This window comes from Gavialis gangeticus, unplaced genomic scaffold (genome assembly GCF_001723915.1).
Source record: "Gavialis gangeticus isolate Ggan-Ray unplaced genomic scaffold, GavGan_comp1, whole genome shotgun sequence".
Classification (NCBI taxonomy): Eukaryota; Metazoa; Chordata; order Crocodylia; family Gavialidae; genus Gavialis; species Gavialis gangeticus.
Window position 1 is genome coordinate 4,046,834 of NW_017729001.1, and position 17,085 is coordinate 4,063,918.

At 54.6% G+C, this 17,085-nt stretch overlaps 1 protein-coding gene across 1 annotated transcript in view; it reads left to right on the forward strand.

Moving 5' to 3' along the window:
• The window catches only part of RASAL1 (RAS protein activator like 1), a 54,366-nt gene extending 37,330 nt beyond the window's left edge, over positions 1–17,036 (forward strand). Inside the window, exons 13-21 of the mRNA XM_019506621.1 lie at positions 3,112–3,304; positions 5,700–5,837; positions 8,640–8,784; positions 10,869–11,041; positions 11,437–11,574; positions 12,678–12,813; positions 13,496–13,616; positions 14,944–15,023; positions 16,007–17,036. Coding sequence (XP_019362166.1) covers positions 3,112–3,304; positions 5,700–5,837; positions 8,640–8,784; positions 10,869–11,041; positions 11,437–11,574; positions 12,678–12,813; positions 13,496–13,616; positions 14,944–15,023; positions 16,007–16,140 — 1,258 coding nt within the window. The 3' untranslated portion in view covers positions 16,141–17,036. The remainder of the gene's footprint in view (positions 1–3,111; positions 3,305–5,699; positions 5,838–8,639; positions 8,785–10,868; positions 11,042–11,436; positions 11,575–12,677; positions 12,814–13,495; positions 13,617–14,943; positions 15,024–16,006) is intronic.
• The last annotated feature ends 49 nt before the right edge of the window (positions 17,037–17,085 follow it).

The window sequence follows — 17,085 nt, forward strand, 5'->3', positions numbered from 1 at the left end:
GCCATGAGAGGTGTGCCACATGTTTCCACATTTCCGCACTTTTCCACATTTTCCATAGCAAACAGATTTCTAGGATCCCTGATTATTACACAAAACATCCATAATTGCATTCCTATGCTGCAACATTTTGCTACAACCCTCTATTGGTAATATAGAGCTAAATAACGCAGTGGAAGCAGAACAGGAGCTATTCCTCCATGGTCACTTTGCTACCCAGAGGGAAATCCCAGTGTACCCTTTTCCAAACAACTATACTCTCCCAAACCCCTGGAGAGGCAAACTTCTGAGGTGGTCTTGCATATCCAATGACTTGGGTCCAGATGAGGGGATCACCATCTGAGTTTCCTTCAGAGAGGTTCCTACTGGCTGAGGATGGTTTAGATGCTGACTTGCCTGCTCTGGCAACTGTAGAAAGGTGGAATCAGTCTTGAAGGCAGGCAGCTCCTCATTGCACTATCAGGTGTGTCCACCTTGAGAGGTATGTTCTGTGCATAACCTGAGATCCATCTGGGATAGGTGGAAAATGAGCTTTTTAACTGGCTCTGTTCTGAGGAAAGCCTATATTGGCATTGGAGGTAGAAGGGATATTTCTGTGCTGAGATGGGAGCAGGTCCACCAGCCTGAGACCTGCTAAGCAGCAAATTGAACCTGAAAAAAATACAAACCTGGCAGGGGAACCCTGTGCTGGGCTGTGCTGTGATTGGGGTTCCCATGGGGATAGGATGTGGGGTTAGAAGGACTGCTGCACAAGGCATTTGGACATGCTGACCCTCCCATGTTAGAATAACCCGTGGGGAGCACGGTCATGCTAGGATAGCTGGAAGCAGGATGGTTTCTCTAGGCTGGGGGTGTCTGATTGGACTTTCTTCCATCTGCCTCAAAGGAACCATGAATCTAAGACAGTGAAGGGTGAGGAGATCACTGGAGGCAAAGTCAGAAGGGGTCAGAGGAGCAGGAACGCAGATGTCTCAGAGAGGAGAAGGGAAGAGATGGGTGCGGGAGGTGTCTCAGGGCAGACATGGGCATGGGATCAAGATCCTGCATGCCCCAATTAGATGTGACAAATTAGTAAAACAGTGACACATGGAACCCAGCATAATTCACAGTTATTTTTTCCCACTTAACTGTGCTAATTTAAGCAGAGAAAAGTGAGCCTGGCAAGTGATTTATACCTCTAAAAATAACCCAGTGGCATGCTAATGGCCTCTGCAGGCTGGATCTGCAGACTGTGGAGCCAGGGAGCCTCGGGGTTTGGGAAGCAGGCACCTGTCACCCCCAGCAGGGATGGGGAGAGGATTTTGAACCCTGGGGTTGCAAATCTAGGATCATTCTCTGTCCACCTTCTGCTTGCCCCAGACTGAGATGGGGAGAGGGAGAGCAAGGAGAAAAATTAATCCCCTGTCTCCATGGCCTTTGGAATACACTCCCCTTCTCCAGCACGGCTGCCCAGGGAACTTGGGAGGGCCCTTCTGTGGCCTGGAGCTAAGCTCCACTGAGATGATGGGTCTCAGTTTTGAGCGAAGTAGTTTTCATGCCTGAGTGTTGGCTGCTTGAGTTCAGCTCTCTTCCAGTGGGGAAGGCTGTTCGAAGTAGGACAGAGCAATGTATGTTGTGGTGTGTTGTCAAGCCAGGATGCTGCTGTGCATGGAGGCAAATGGGCCATCAGGTAGCTCTTCTCTTCTTGGTCACTGCTTCGACTCCCTCCCAGCCACTACCAGCTGCCTGGTGGCAAGAGATGGGCAGGTTGGTCTCAGCATGGTCACTAGAGAGTATGCATCAACCATTATAGTCACTGCTAACTGATCTCCATGTTGTTCAGCTCAGCAGAAAAGTGCCAGTTTGAATGGGCCTTGTACACTGAGTCCCCTCCCTCCCCAGAGACGTTGCCTCCTTCTAGCCTTGAGGGAGCACCAGGCAAAGCAGCCTATCCTGCTCCTATCCACACTGCACCTGTTCTGCAGATGATCCATAGGCTCTGTAGGTGATCCATGCAGCCCAGTCTTGATTTTACTTGGTACATTTGAGGGTGAAAGACTAGGTTAGGGACTATTTAGAAAAGCTGGTCATGTACAAGTCCTTGGGGACAGATGCGATTCATCCAAGGGTGCTGACAGAGTTGGCTGACATGATTTCTTGAAGGGCACTGTGAAGATGAGTCAGGCCCAGCAAACCTCTCTAGTTGGAAGCCAGTATTTGTGGGTGAACAGAGGATTGCTATGACCGGAATTGCAATTTGCACCTTGCATGGGCTGGAATTTACTCAGAGAATTCAGTTCTGCACTGTCATGGGCTCATTTTCAAGGCAGTTTCACAGTCTTTGGGCCTGCTCAGTGCCAAATTCTGGCTGCTAGTGAGTCCTGCTTTTCAAATCTAAGGCTGTGTGTATTCTTCATCCCCCAGAACCACCTTCCCCATGGGACTGTATTCCAGAATCTAACCCCTGAGTCACCTGGATTTCAAGTGTCCAAGCAGCCCATGTTCCACTGAGAGAGGCCATGAGTACTCATGACTCCAGAAAATGTGGTTATAAGCTCCCAGCCCTTGCTGATCCAAACAGACCCTTCATCTGGAGCCTGGCACAATACCTCTGACATGGACAAACTGCCCCATACATCCTAACTGGGCATTGAATCTGAAATCTGCAATTGAAATGACAACTTGTTAATTATTTCACAATGATTTGTTTTAGCCAAAGAATCTAACCCACACTTCCAGCTGACCTCTTCTCCCCCTGCTTTCCTCTACACTGAGGCCACATCTCTACTCCCTGCCGGATAGCAGTGCTCTGTCAATGCAGACGTCCACAATGCAAAGAAACTAAGGGATAGCAGAAAATATATGGAATAGCCAGAAGCTACTATGCTGATTGCATTAGCAAGGTCATTGTCCCTTTCTTCAAAATGTTCTGCGTAAAAGAATGGGCCCAAATATGAGACTGAAATCTTCAGTGTACCACAGGAGTTTACTGTGGGAACTTGGCTTGGAAAACTAGGCAATCCACCCACCCTGAAGTAGGGGAAGGCTTTGTTTATTAGCTCAATAAAGCAAGAGAGACCATGCAGTGAAGGCAATTAGTGGGTTTACCGTGCATCACTCTGGGTTTCCTTCCAGGCGGATATCCTTCAAGGGTTCGCTGTCTGAGGCTCAGGTGCGGGAGAGCAGCCTGGAGCTCCTGAAGGGATATCTGAGCGACATCATGGAGTCCATCATTGGCTCGGTGGAGAAATGTCCACCAATCATGAGGGTGGCCTTCAAGCATCTACACAAACGGGTCGAGGACCAGTTTCCAGAGGCCGAGCACGAGGTCTGGCAGCTGTGGAGGGGGTGGTGTGAGTAGGGTGGAAGGGGCAGGGGTGGGGTTACAAGAGTCTTAATCTATAGGCCTGCCCATGGCTTTATAGCCAACCATCAAGGATTGGACAACTCACCTTTCATCTGTGTAGCCCATCACCCAGGGTGTCTTTGTCTCCCTCTAGCACAGTGATTCTCAACCAGAGGTTGGGGCACCAGGTCCTTTGAAGGGTGTCACAAGGTGTGAGAAGATAGTGAGATGTGAGGAGATAAGCAGATGAGCTAAGCAAATAAGCCAGGCTTGTCTCTGCATAGATAATCCCCCACCCCTACTGCCTATTCTCTGTTTAAGGAGATAAACACCATAACATATAAATTAGTTTTTGAAATTGGGTGCCACTAAATTCACAAAGGTTATGGAGGGTGTCTTGTGTCCAGTGAGGTTGAGAACCACTGCTCTGGTAATGGACTACATAAGAGGGTACTGCCCTGCTGCTGCTACCTCCACTGGGGAGAGGTCAGTTGTTCAAGTGGTAGAAGCCTGTGCTTTGGGATTAGGGATCCCAGCTTTGGTCGCCAGTGGTGGCCAGACAGGGGGTCGTTACACCAGGATCTCATAGCACTTTGTTTAATTATCAGTGAATTAGGGCTCATTGCCTTCCCTCTCAAGTGCATCAGGGAATCAGTGGCAGACAAGGTTCTTTGCGTGAATCTGATATCTTTTATTTGACCAACTTAAACAGTTGGAAAACAATTATTAAGCAAGCATTCGGGTTCAAAAACCCTCCATCAGGCTAAGCAAGTTTCAGCAGTTGGTGCGTGCTCTTCCTGGATGGAACGAAAAGTAAAGAAGCCAGAGGCTGGGCTGGTCTGCATCAGGGAATCAGTGGCAGAGCTGTGAAGAGTACCCAGGAATCCTATATCCCATAATCCTCCTGATACTCTTGATAGCTTGGTTCTGGTGCCTTCTACCTCGCTCAAGTGCCCCACAGATTGTCTGGCCCAGCCTTCCTTCATTGCTGATACCCAATGAAATCAGAGCATGGGCTGCTGCAGGTGACATACTGGGCCCATCTACAGATGCAAATGCTGTGGGGTGGGTTTACTGTACAGTAAATTACTAGAGTAAATCCACCTCAGGCAGACATCTGTATGTGCAGGAATGCAGGAGCAGATTTGCTGCTCCTGGCAACAGTCGGCTGCCACCCCCTCCAGCCCTGCACTGGCCCCCTGCAGCAGCCAGGGGGAGCTCTAGGCTGTCAGGGGAGCCAGAGGGAGCACAGGGCCTGGCAGGGAGCACAGGGCCAGGAGATAGCGGTCTCCTGGCAGGGACTGGGGGATTGCTGCCTGCTGCTGGGGTGGGCTCTGTCACCAGAGCCTAGATGGGGGCAATGTCCCCCCCTACCCTGGCAGCAGGGAGCTCCCAGCCCCAACTCCCCAGACAGGGGCAGGGGAGGCTTGGAAAGAGCTGCAGGGGAAGGGCAGGTCCTAGCCCCCTGCCCTGATCTGTCAGTGGGGCAGCTAGCAGTGATCCCCCAGCTCATCTCCCAGCCTGTACCTCGCCATTTCTAGCCCCAGCTCTGCGATTGCGGAGCTGGAGCTAGAAAAATTTCTCAGTCTGTTCCCAGCCCCAGCTCTGTGATTGTGGAGCTGGGGTTGGGAACAAGCTCCCAGCCTGTTCCTAGTCCCAGCTCTGCAATTATGATCATGGAGCTGGGGCTGGGAGCTCCCTGCTGCCAGGGTAGGGGGACGTTGTCCCCACCCGAGTTTGGTGGGGGAGTCCACTCCAGCAGTAGGCAGCTCCTGGGGCCAGGGAGCAATCCCCTGCCCCCTGCTGCTTGGCTGACCAGGAGCAAGTTTGCTGCTGTTTGGCTGTCTACACATGCTGTACTACACAGTAACTTATTGTGAGTAAATTTGCTACTTGTATTTCCAGGAAGCAAATTTACTTATGATAAGAGCAAATTACTGTGCAGTAAGCATCTGCACGTATAGACAGTGATGCTTACTGCACAGTAATTTGCACTAATCCCGAGCAAAGCATCTCATGTAGGTGCACCCACTGCCTGCTTTAGCACATTCCCTCTTGCCTCCAAGCAGCAGCTACTCCCGGATGGCTCTCAGGGGATTCTTTTCACTGCCCATTGACTTGGGAGCTGGTAGCTGTGACTGGAGCTGGGTCCGGGGAAGGAATTGGGAGCAAATTTGGGTGGAATCCTGAAGGAATTTGGAGAACACATGCACATCCCAAGTGCCCCCCACCAAGCCTCATCTGGAGGCAACCCTCCAGTGGCAGGTCTGAAAAGGGGACTGATGCCCCACTGAGCCTATGTGAGCATGGGGAAAGGGGTCCCGTTCCCTTAATGGTGACAGCAAATCCCTGGAGACATAAATTCCCATTCCCTCAGGATATGAAGTACATCGCCATCAGTGGCTTTCTGTTCCTCCGCTTCTTTGCTCCTGCCATCTTGACTCCAAAGCTGTTCAACCTCCGGGACCAACATGCTGACCCCCGGACCAGCCGCACACTTCTGCTCCTGGCCAAGGTATGCACTCGGGGAAGGAGGGAGGATGGGTATCCTGCTTTTTTTTATCACCATGGCATGTCTCTGTAATGTGTGTTGGGGATCCTGGCCCTTTGGATCACATCCTCTCCTCAGAAGTCCACCGAAAGAGCTAGAGGTGCCAAGAAGCCAGGCTCTCGACTTGTGTAAATGTGCATTGAGTTCAGTGGAGCTATGCTGTTGGCTGAGGATCTGCCCCAGACATCCATTGCCTATATCTAATTATAGTGAGTAAACACCATCACAGAGAGGAGGTACCCAGTACTAATGGGCAGTGGTGAAGAGGAGGCCACAAGTGGTTGGAAGCAGAAGTGTGACCAATTCAAATGAAAATCAAGCACATTTTTTTACAGCAAGGTACCAAGCTACCAAGGCAAGTGGTAGCTTCTCCACTGATGGACCCAAGACTGGGTGTCTTTCTGGAAGATGTCCCTAGCCAAACACAAGCTAATGGGCTCAGTGATGGGGCAGCTGAGTGATGTTCTATGTCCTGTGTTATAGGGAAAGTCACACTGGACCTGATGGTCCCTTCTCACCTTAAAATCTATTAGAACAAGTGCTGCTTGTATCACAAGAGGTCATCTGACCTGCCCCTGCAGAACAAGCAGCGTCTGCTTGTGATCAATTGTGCAGATGTATAATGTCCATAAAAAATAAAGGAAATAGCATAGTGTTGGTTGTGCCCTGGAGTATTGATACAGATACTGGGCAGAATTTAATGTTGGCCTCAAATCAGTGTTGGGGAGGGAGGGGTTGGGAGCGGCAGGGGTATATATGAGAGAACCATTTACTGGAGCATCTTGGTTGGACCACCCCTAGCAGGCTTTCCTGTAGCATCCTAGGTCTGTTTGTTCTGGAAAATCATCTGTGCTGGGCTGGGCTGCCCAGACAATGTTCTGTATCCATCCTAGATATGGAACCGGGTGGTGTAATGTACTGAGAGCCTGATGACTGTTGGGGCTGGCTGATTAGAGGACCTGTGTGAGAGAGCCCCTGGGTGTGCTGTTGTATAGCCTACTGCAGTTAGATATAGCAGCAAGGTGGGAAGTGATTCATATCTCTGGGCCACATCCTCCACTAAGATCAGTGCAGCCCCTGATGTCACTAAGGCCACGTTGGGATCCAACCTATTGGTTTTAATCAATAGGTTGCATCTCGGTGCTCAGATCAAGAGTAGTCCTATGCTTGCCCGGCAAGGGAAACACCGTGACCACTGAGGTGGTCTTTCTAGTCACACCTGGGGAAGACCGCTGACCTGGCACGGGGATAGTACCTGTCAAAGTAATGTATAGAAAACCTCTCAGCTGCTGGAGTGGGAAGGTCTTGGCTTTATGCCCACTTTATGGAAAGGCGAGACTCCTCCCTAGCTTGCTCCTGTGGCCTTATGGTTGAGGGCAAGCAAAACTTGGGGGCATCTGAACCCTGAGCCTCCAGCCTTGGGCCCGCAAATAGGATGTCTGCCAAAGGATTTGGAAACATCTGAAGCCCCAGGTAGGGGTGGAGGATTTTTGCCAGTAGTGAGGCCGCTTATGGTTTTGGACTGACTCATGGATTTGGAATTTGATTTGGCAAATTTGGCTTGGAATATGGAAATTAAAAATAAATGGTTTTAACCACCTCCTGTGAGTGGAATAGGGAAGTGCTGTGTTGGGGGAGGGGTGGGGGGGGGCTGATACAGAAGGAGAACCCATTCTTGTCGTCCAGCATGGTCAGTCTGATCTCCAGTCAAGAGCCTCCCCCCATGTCTCTCCTCTGAGAGCATCCCTGCTGCTAGAGGGCTACCAAACCTCCTTGCTGTGTGGCCTGATTGGCTTGGCCCCTGGAGTGGAGCCACAGGCTTGGGCAGTGGTCTGAGGGTCACCTCTAGGATCTTGAATGTCACCCCCCTGCATCCCGTGAACCCTTTAGTAGACCCACCCAGTACTCTCTCTCATGCTTTGAGTCTCCGGGCTTGGTTGTGATTGGCAGCTCCTCTGTGCTGGCACTCACAAGGAATGACTAACCCAGACTGGAGGCTGGCACCCATCCCACTTCTCCATGTACCAGACTGGGGCAGGCCATGGAGGTAGGGGGGAATAGGATGCAGGGACTTAAACTGACTGGCAAGGAATGAATGTGTGGTACCACGTGTGCTGAAAGCGCGGTGTAGGGATGGAAGGAGAGAATGGTTAATGTGTGGGGAAGGTGTGAGAGGAGAATGGGGAGGAGGTATCTTTTGCCCTTCCCTTTGTCCCTGAGGCCTGCCCAAACCATCCCCAGCCAGGGAACATGCAGCCATTTGTTTTGCTTTGAAAACTTTATCAGGCTGCTGCTGTGGGCCAGAGTCAAGGAAAGTCTCCTCTAAATAAAATGTGTATTGATTTATTTATGCTCCCTGGGCATTACCCAAGTGTGAGCCCCTTTCCAGAGAGGTCCCTGTTGCATAGTTCACAACTGTAACATTCAGGCCGCAGAAGAGCAGGAAAGACTATCTGCATGGTCTGTTGGGCTTGACTTTACAGGAAGGCTCTTGGCCTAGGATTGTGATTTCAGAAAAAGGCTGGTCAGACATCGGTTGGGGAAGGATAAGGAAAAGTGAATCCTACATCTGTTGGACTGGGTGCCTGGAGCCCTGTGATTCTGATGCGACACTCTCCCTACTAACAGAGGCACCTTGTGTAGCAAACAGGTTCTCCTGCAGCCACACAGGCCCCCAACAGAGAGGAGGGAGTAGAGTTGGGGATGCTGCAGGGAGAGGGCCCAGCCCCACACTGTGACCCTCTCCCCCTTCTTCTCTTCTGCCAGGCAGTGCAGAGCATCGGCAACCTGGGCCTACAATTGGGACATGGCAAAGAGCAGTGGATGGCTCCGCTGCACCCTTTCATCATTCCCTGTGTCAGCCATGTCAAGGACTTTCTGGACAAGCTCATTGATGTGGACAGCGAAAACGGTGAATCCTCTTGTGCCCAGGGGACTCGTGGGGGTCCTCTAAGCAGCTGCAAATATCAGAATTGTCCTGAAGCATTTCCAGGGCTCAGGCGACATTAACACCAAGGGCTTTGGTCTGGACATGTGGGGCTGAGGAAGGTGGCAGGATCCCCTGGGTGACACTGTCCCTTTACAGCGGGCATCTGTTTCCTGACATACAACTTCCACATTCAACATCTCCAAGTCCCAGTGGTGGTAAAATCCTATCACTCAAGTTTTTCCTAGAGGCTGGGGCATAGTGGGGTAGGTACAAATTCACTGACAGAGCTGAGCAAAGAGCTGATGCGTTTCTTGTGTGGGCCCAGCTCTCATGAGGATGTAACAACAAGCTATCCTGAGCCTCAGCACCAGCTTAGTGCTCAGATCCCCCTTGGATCCATCTGGGCCCCTAGTGACTCCAAACTTGTCCCATCTTTTAGAAGGGTCAGAAGTGGGTCCATCCTTGTAGCCCCAGTACTGCCCTTCAGTGGCCCATCACTCCACTGCAGTAAAGGAGAAACTCAGTGAGGGAGACAAGTCCCCCTCACCCTATTTCTGAATCTGAGAGGTAGGGCAAGTGGGCTGTGCCTCACACCAGAGGATATAGCTTGGGTGTGGGTATGTGCAAGGAGTTGCTTCTGGGAGTCTCCAACATGGACAGCCAGACTGGACAGACTGGACAACCACTCCCCTATTCCAGCACAGGAGCCTAATGCTGTTGCTATCACAGCAGGGCCTGGTGTCAGCAGGCTCTGCTCAAGCATGTCTGGGCCCCAGAGGGGAAGAGCAAGGGAGAAGCTTGGTGAGGAGACCTGGACAGAGCAGGGATGTCCATTATGGTGCTACAGTGTTCCCATTCCTGATAGCCAGAGGCTTCTGGCTAGAGGATCTTGCCCCTTTGCCCAGGGTCAGGCTGATTGCTGTGAGGTCAGGAAGGAATTTTACTCCATGGTCATGTTGGGGGTTTTGGCCTTCCTCTGTAGTTGGGGGTTTGGTCCTCTACCTGGGATCTCTTGAACATCCAGGGAGGCAGGACAGTGCTGGGAGTAGTGACCCCACACTCAAATCAGCTGCCCCCACCAGAGTGAGGGCAGGGCTTGGTCTTACAGCCTGAGCAGATCCAGATGGCTTCTAGCCACATCCCAAACCACACACTGGCTACAGCATGCATATGTCAGGGCTGTTCCTGTCTCTGCCCACAGCCAGGCAGCTCCCTCTGTCACCCACTGTTGGGTTATAAGATCTCATCATAACACAGCATGATGGGCTGCACCAGGGCACTAGGAAGCTTGAGATCTTTCTATGATGAGGGGTGACAATATAATAGGAATGGGGACAGCTCCCAGGCAGTGCCAGCTTTGCCTTTCCGTTTTAGGGGATGTAGTGCCCTTTTCTGGCCGAACCCAGTGGCTGCAGAGCTGGAGCAGCTGATTAGGGCTTCTGCAAGTTTTTCTGGTGTTTCTCTTACCTGTGGGGCAAGTGGGTCTAGCTCCATTGGTAATTGACCCCCTTGCTTCTCTGCTTGCCCCAATCAGAGCAGAGCCTAGGTGAAGAAAAGTGGGATAACGGGTGGTTTTGCACCCAGCTTTCTGCACACACTTGAAAACAGAGCAGCAAAAGTACCTGAGAGCAACTCCTGAAGGAGCCAGCCCAGTTCCAAAGGGCCATGGAGCTGGGAGAGTCACGGTCGGCTGAGATGGGCACAGCCAGGGTGGTCTGGTTCTGCTCAGAGCTAGGAGCCGGGGACAGATAGCACACATGAAAATGTAGATGTTTCCAGAGCCTGGGATTGGTAGGAAAATAGCAGCTCCTTCTGGAGAGCGCTCTGCCTAAGCACACTGGGTTTGGGGCCTTTTCTGCTTGGCTTTGTGGGTGCCCTCAGCAGACCTCACCTTCTAGCCCTAGCTTCTGTCATGCTGGCACCAAATGCTACCCCTTTCTGAGTCCCACAAGTGGCCTGAGTGCCTGAGCTGTGCTGTGTGGGATGGCAGGCACTGGGCTAGAGTGACCGGTGGAGGCTGGGAGTGGGCAAGCTGATTGGGTAACTGCTCCCCCTCCTCCCCACAGCAGGTGAGGCTCAGCCCCGGATGCTCTTCCACCCGTCAGCCACTATCAAGGAGGGCTACCTGCACAAGCGCAAGGCTGAGGGCCTGCACCTGGTCACGCGCTTCACCTTCAAGAAGCGCTACTTCTGGCTGAGCAGTGAAACCCTCTCCTACTCCAAGTCCCCTGAGTGGCAGGTAGGGCCCTGCCCTACTCCCCTAGTGCCCTTGGGCTCAGGGGCCCCTGACAGAATGGGGCCTCTGGAGCTGCAGATCACCAGAGCTGCGGTCAGTATGGGGTGGGTAATACTGGCCAGGGTCAGGCACAACAATGCTGGGTGCTCTGTTCTGGGCTCCCCACAGCTTCCCTCAGTCCCACCTTGAAGCCCCCTTGTTCCCAGCCCTGGGCTCCCCCCAGCTCTGCCTTCCAGTCCCCGCCTGTTGCCCTCTGCTACCCCTGCACTGACCTCTCCCAGCTCTGCTGATGGGTGAGGAGGGGCTGTGGCCTGTATAGAGACCCCTCCTCCCACCTCCTCTGCTGCCCCCAAGGCACCATCTCATGGTGGGGACTGGGGGGTGGTTTCATCTTGCAGGTCCGCTCCTCCATCCCCATCCAGCGGATCTGTGCTGTGGAGAGGGTAGACGAAAATGCCTTCCAGCAGCCACACATGATGCAGATCATCACACAGGATGGCGAGGGGCAGCTCCACACCATGTACATCCAGTGCAAGGTGAGCATGCACAACCAGGGGGCGGTGGCAGTGTGGCCCCTGGGGCCAACCTGTGTGCCCTGTTCTGGACGTGTCCTCCTCTGTGGCTCCTGGCTTGGGGACTTAGTGTGTTAGCTCAGCCTGCAGGGGCTCGTACTTTATCTCTGCCATGCCTGGGTTTGATCCCTGGAGGATGACCAAGATGCCAGAACCCCAGGGCGACCGTGTGTGTAGCAGGGGGCAGGTCAGTGCTGCCAGCCAGTGTGCTGGAGAGCCAGCAACAAGTATAATGGAGAGTGCTGCCTGCTTCCTCTGTCCACAGGTAGGGCTGGATGGCTTCTGGCTTTGCCCATGTGCATAAAAGAAAGGGGAGGCCAGGCATGAACATAAGGGTGGGGATCCCAATGGCCCCTGCATGCTGCCAGCCATGGTTGCAGTTCCCGGGTGCCATGGCTGAGGGAAAGCTGGTATCCTGGCCTCGTAGGCAGAGGCTGCCTAGTTGCGTGTCCCAAGAGCATTCTGCTCTGGTGCACAGGGAGCTCTGGGTCTCAATCTAGGTAAAACTCCTTTGCAGCACCCCACTGGTGTGGGCCTTGCTTTTCAGGCTGACCCAGCCCTGCATCTCCCCTGCTGTGTGCTGCCTGTGGGTGACCCCATCCCTGGGAGATGCAAATAGCTCATGCTCCTGGACCAGCATTCACCCTCCCGCCAGAGCACAGCGGGCTGGGCTGTGATTGCAGCCAAGAGTCTGGAGTGGGAGCATTTGGTAAAGGTGATGAGGGCTGGGGGCACCAGTCTCCAAGGGGCATCACCCTTGTGCCAAATTAACCCCCATGCCCAGTGAATGCAGGGGTCCAGAATGCAGGGGGCCTAGGCACAGCCTAAACAGCCTGTGGGCCTCCAAAGAGCTATGTAGTGATGGCAGTGGCTCTGGGGGATGAGAGACAGCTGGGCCTCTCAGTGCACCCAACCCTGCCCCAGCCTACCACTGACTTCAAGTGCTGTCTGAGCTGCTGGATCCTGCTGTACTGGCAGCTACAGGCCACACACGGTGGGCATACTGCTGCCTGTGCCACGCCGCAGGGTGGGTGGGACCAGGTGCTGATGCTACCCTGTCCCCACAGAACGTAAACGAACTCAATCAGTGGCTGTCCGCCATTCGCAAAGCCAGCATCTACAACGAGCGTATGCTGCCCTCCTGCCACCCTGGCGCCTTCCGAGGCAGCCGCTGGACCTGCTGCCTGCAGGCTGACCGCACAGGTACTCCTCACCTTTCACCAGTGTCCTGCCTGGCAAATTCTGGGTGGGGTCCTGTTCAGAGGGAGAGGCAGCATTGGGGGTGAGATTGCCTGCAGAGTCCCAGGAGAACCCTTGATGCTGCCATTTCTCAGTGTGGGACGTGGGTGGTGGTGGGGGAAGCGATGCCAAGGGACTCCTGCCCCATCCCTCCCAGCTCCTGTCTGGTGCTCTCTGTTGACAGATCTCGAAGTGCTTTGCTAAGGAGACTGGAGTCATTGTCCCATTTCACAGATGGGGAAACTGAGGCACAGGCAGGGGAAGTAACTTGTCCAAGGTCACCCCCAAGCCAGGGGTAGAGCTGGGACCAGAATTGGGGCTCCCATGTCCCAGATCAGTCTGCTAGGTCCCACTGCTGGCAGGGAGCAGACACCTCAACTTAGTGCCCCCTCCCTTTCCTTGGTGGCTGAGGCACAGTGAGAGGCCCTGGAAGGAGCCACAGCCATCCCCGTCTGGCTGGAAGGCTGGGTCTCCCAAGCCCACTGCCACAGCACTGAGGCCTGATTTACAGTCAGGCTTCAGCTTTTCACCATCAAGGTTCCTGCAGGCTGAGGCCCCTACCCCCACACCCAACTTGGCAGCCCATCCTGCCTCCCCTTGGCCACGGGATGTGCTGGACCAGTCCCCCACCTTGTCTTGCCTCCAGTACATGGCTGCAGCCGGACTCACTCTGCTGTGACCCTTGGGGACTGGAGTGACCCCCTCGACCCAGATGCCGAGGCCCAGATGGTGTATGGGCAGCTCTTGCTGGCGAGAGACAAGCTCAGGTGCATGTGACTACTGGTGGGGGACAGGAGGGACTGTGGCATGGGAGGGAAGGGAGGTGGCCATGGGTGTGTGCTGAGGAGGGGAGCATCACTTCACAGCTGGCATGGGGTAGGAGTGCGTCACAAACACAGCTGCCCCAGTGGGCTGGGAGGGGGACTATGCTATGGCCAGGGAGGGCAGTTAGCTTTGTAGAGGCACCAGCCTCAGGTCCTGCGCTGTGGGATGGGGGCTCTAGCTCTGCCTTCTAGCCAGGTTTCAGGGAGCAGGGGAGGGTCTGATGGATTCAAAGGCACACCTTTGGGTGCACAGTGGGTCCCGCTGGCCTTTCAGTGTTGTTCCTGGTCACTCCTCTGCTCCATGGTCATTCGTTTTCTCCCCGTGTGGGTGCATTCATCTGTCCTCACCCTCCAGCCCAGCTGCGGCAAGGGGCTCTGGCTCTGGCTCCCCCGGCCTTGCTTCCCAGAGGGGTTTGATTGCACAGATCGCCAGCCCTGTCCCTCACGGCAAAGGCACCAGTGTTGCTTGGCATCAGGCCTTGCTCAAACAGGCATCCCTCTTTCCTGCCTCCTGCAGGGGCAATGCTGTCCCCAGGCCAACACACACTTGAAGGCCTTAAAGGGAGTCACCATTAGGACTTCATTGCTGCAGAGACCAGGGTCAAAAAGCAGGGGGTGGCCCGTCTTTAGGTCTATGGTTGATATTACCACATGCTACCACGAGGGGTCTTCCTTTCACCAGCTGTTGCACTTGCTGCCTTTAAAGAAGCCTGTGGCCTGCAGTCCAAAGCAGGTCCCTTGGCAATTAATTCCCTGCGTGCCCAGACACTGCTTCTGCCTGTCCTCAGGGGTCCGAGGCATTGCCTGCACCCCAAAGCACTCACTACAGGGAGGGAGGTGGAGACTGAAATCCACATGGTCTGATCCAGGGACATGAACTGCTCCCACTTCCAGACCCTCAGCCAGTCTGGCGCAGGGGCATCTCTTACCGGGGTGGTTCAGCTGTGTATAATCCATTAGGTATTTACTGGAACAGGAATGGGGTGCTGGTTCTCCCACTCCCCAGGGAAGTGTCCTGATCCATGGGTCGTGGGTCTGTCTGGGTTGAGAAACTGTCTCAGTCGGGAACAGCGAACCAGGATGTGGCGCTGTGGGGCTGGCCGGACCCTTTCATCCAGGGGCCTTCAGACAGGTGCTCTGAGCACTCCCTTCTCTCCCTGATTCAATAACTGTCATGTAACACCTGCCCACCCTGTCTGGGCCAGACGGTTGCACAGACGGGAGCGGTCCCTGCCCCTGAGAGTTCACACTCGCCTTCTCCTCTCCCCAGGGAGAAGTACCTGGAGTTCTCCGAAGCAAGGCTGGCACTGGACCAGGAGGAGGGACAGGAGGGCAGCTATACCCGGGAAGGTATGGACCTGCTGCTCCACACAGCAGCCAAGGGGGTTTGGCAGGAAGGTGCCAGAGGGACAACATTGTGCCAAGCCACGAAGTGGGAGCAGGCAAGAGCCTCAGCCCCCCTGGGGTCTTCAGGTGGTGCCAGCCTGGGAAGCAGACAGCTCATGGGGCATTAGGCGCTGGGCCCAGGCAATCCAGCTTACTCCTGCCACAGGCCAAGGACCCATCTGGTAGGCCAGCCGGGCCAACAGCAGTCATCCCGCAGTCTCACAGAGCCCTGACTGCAGTGTCAGCCTGGAGGACGGATGCTGCCTCTGAGCTCATGCCCAGGCGAGCAGGGAGGGCAGAGGGGCCTTTCCCTCTCTTAAAGCTTTCCCTGGGTTTACGTGGATGGCAAGCAAATGGGGGTAACCAGGCGACAGAGAAGATGGTGCCTGTCTCCCACTGTCTTTTGCTGCTCCCTGGGTTCATGGCCACTCTGAACCGCAGTCAGATCCTGGGGGTGAGCAGGTGCTGCCGTTGTGCTCTGTGAATGCTCTCACCCTCCAACAGGGGACAAGCACTCTGCTCCTCCTTGCCACACTTGGGGGAGGGGGTCCAGTGAGTCCCCCCACCATTCCTGTCAGCACGTGGGGCTCCCCCCCCGCATGTACCAGTTCCTCGCTCCTGCTCAGGGATGGGCAGAGAGCACTGCAGGGATGTCCCTTGCAAAATCTGTAGGGACCCCAAGCAGGAGCTTCCTGCCCTTGCTGGCCTTGCCTCATACAAACAGGCTCTCCACCCTCCATTGCCAGTCATTTTCTCGCAGATGCCAAGTGGAGCAAGTGGCCAGGGTGGGGCAGAAATCCTCTGCTCAGGCCTGGTGACGTGTGCCTGGTGGGAGCTGGGTGTGGTGGGCAGCAGAATGATGGGCCTTCGGGTGCTTTCCTGCACTGGTCTGCCCTGCCCTGCCCAGGTGCTCAGAGCCGACTGCATCATCTCCCTTTCTCCTGCAGACCATGAACGCTCTTTCCAGGACCGCAGGATGGCTGCCACTGCCCGCCTGCTGGATGTCATCCAGGACCTGGAGCGTGCCCACAGTGCCTTTGAGCGCCGGGAGAAGGAGGAGGCGGCCACTGAGTCGTACTAGGCCTAGGCAGCCTCTGTCCCCTGCCCTGTGCCGCTCCTGGAGCCTGGGCCTCCATCAGACTGCACCTGCCTAGCAGCAGCATGTGAGAGCCAACCCTGGTACCAGCTCTGTCCACCCATCAGGCCTGGCATTGTGGTCTAGAGTGTGTGTAACTGAGGCAGGTCCTTGCCCTGCATTGAAGCCTTGGGGCCAACATTTGGCTCAGGACAGGAGCAATAGGGTCACAGTAGAAGACAACACCAACACTGGCTGGAGGTGGCCCAGTGCTCCTTGCTCTCCCACCTCTGCATCCTGACACAGTGCCCGCATCTGCCATCAGATGACACCAGGAGCACTCTGTGTGCCCAGACCCTGAACAGGGGCAGGCAGCTGCCTGCTTCCCATGGGACAGAAAAGCAAAAATCCATGTCCCCGCCATGTCTGCCAGTGCCCTGGAAATAATCTGCTCATCTGCTCCTCAGCCCTCACTGTGCCATTATTCCTGGGTCAGTACTCAACTCTGCTAAGCCGCATCTTCACAGTAAGGCTCAGTCCATGCGTGTCTGTCCCTGGGAACTCCAGACTGGCACCTGGAGAGATGTGGGGACACTGGTCTCTGGGTGGCAAGCTGAGGAGAGCAGTGGTACCAGGGTTTGAATTACATTTTGACTCTTGTGGGGGGGTCTGTGGTGGTGGCAGCTGGAAGCCGGAAAGAGCCACTGCCGGAGGCACGGAGCAGGCTGGGGGGGCTCCTCCCTTATGGAGGAGCTCTCGTCTCTTACGTGGGGGCTTGGCCCCCTGCTGCCCAAGCTCCCCTGTAATTCAAACCCTGGTGATACCACAGAGAACAATGTCCTCGTGTGGCCTGGTGACATGGTAACTGGCTTTGATGCAATGTAGAGACTCCGAGCTGCCTGAGACAGAGAAGTGCAGTGCTTTGTGTTACAGATGCACCCAGTCTCAGAT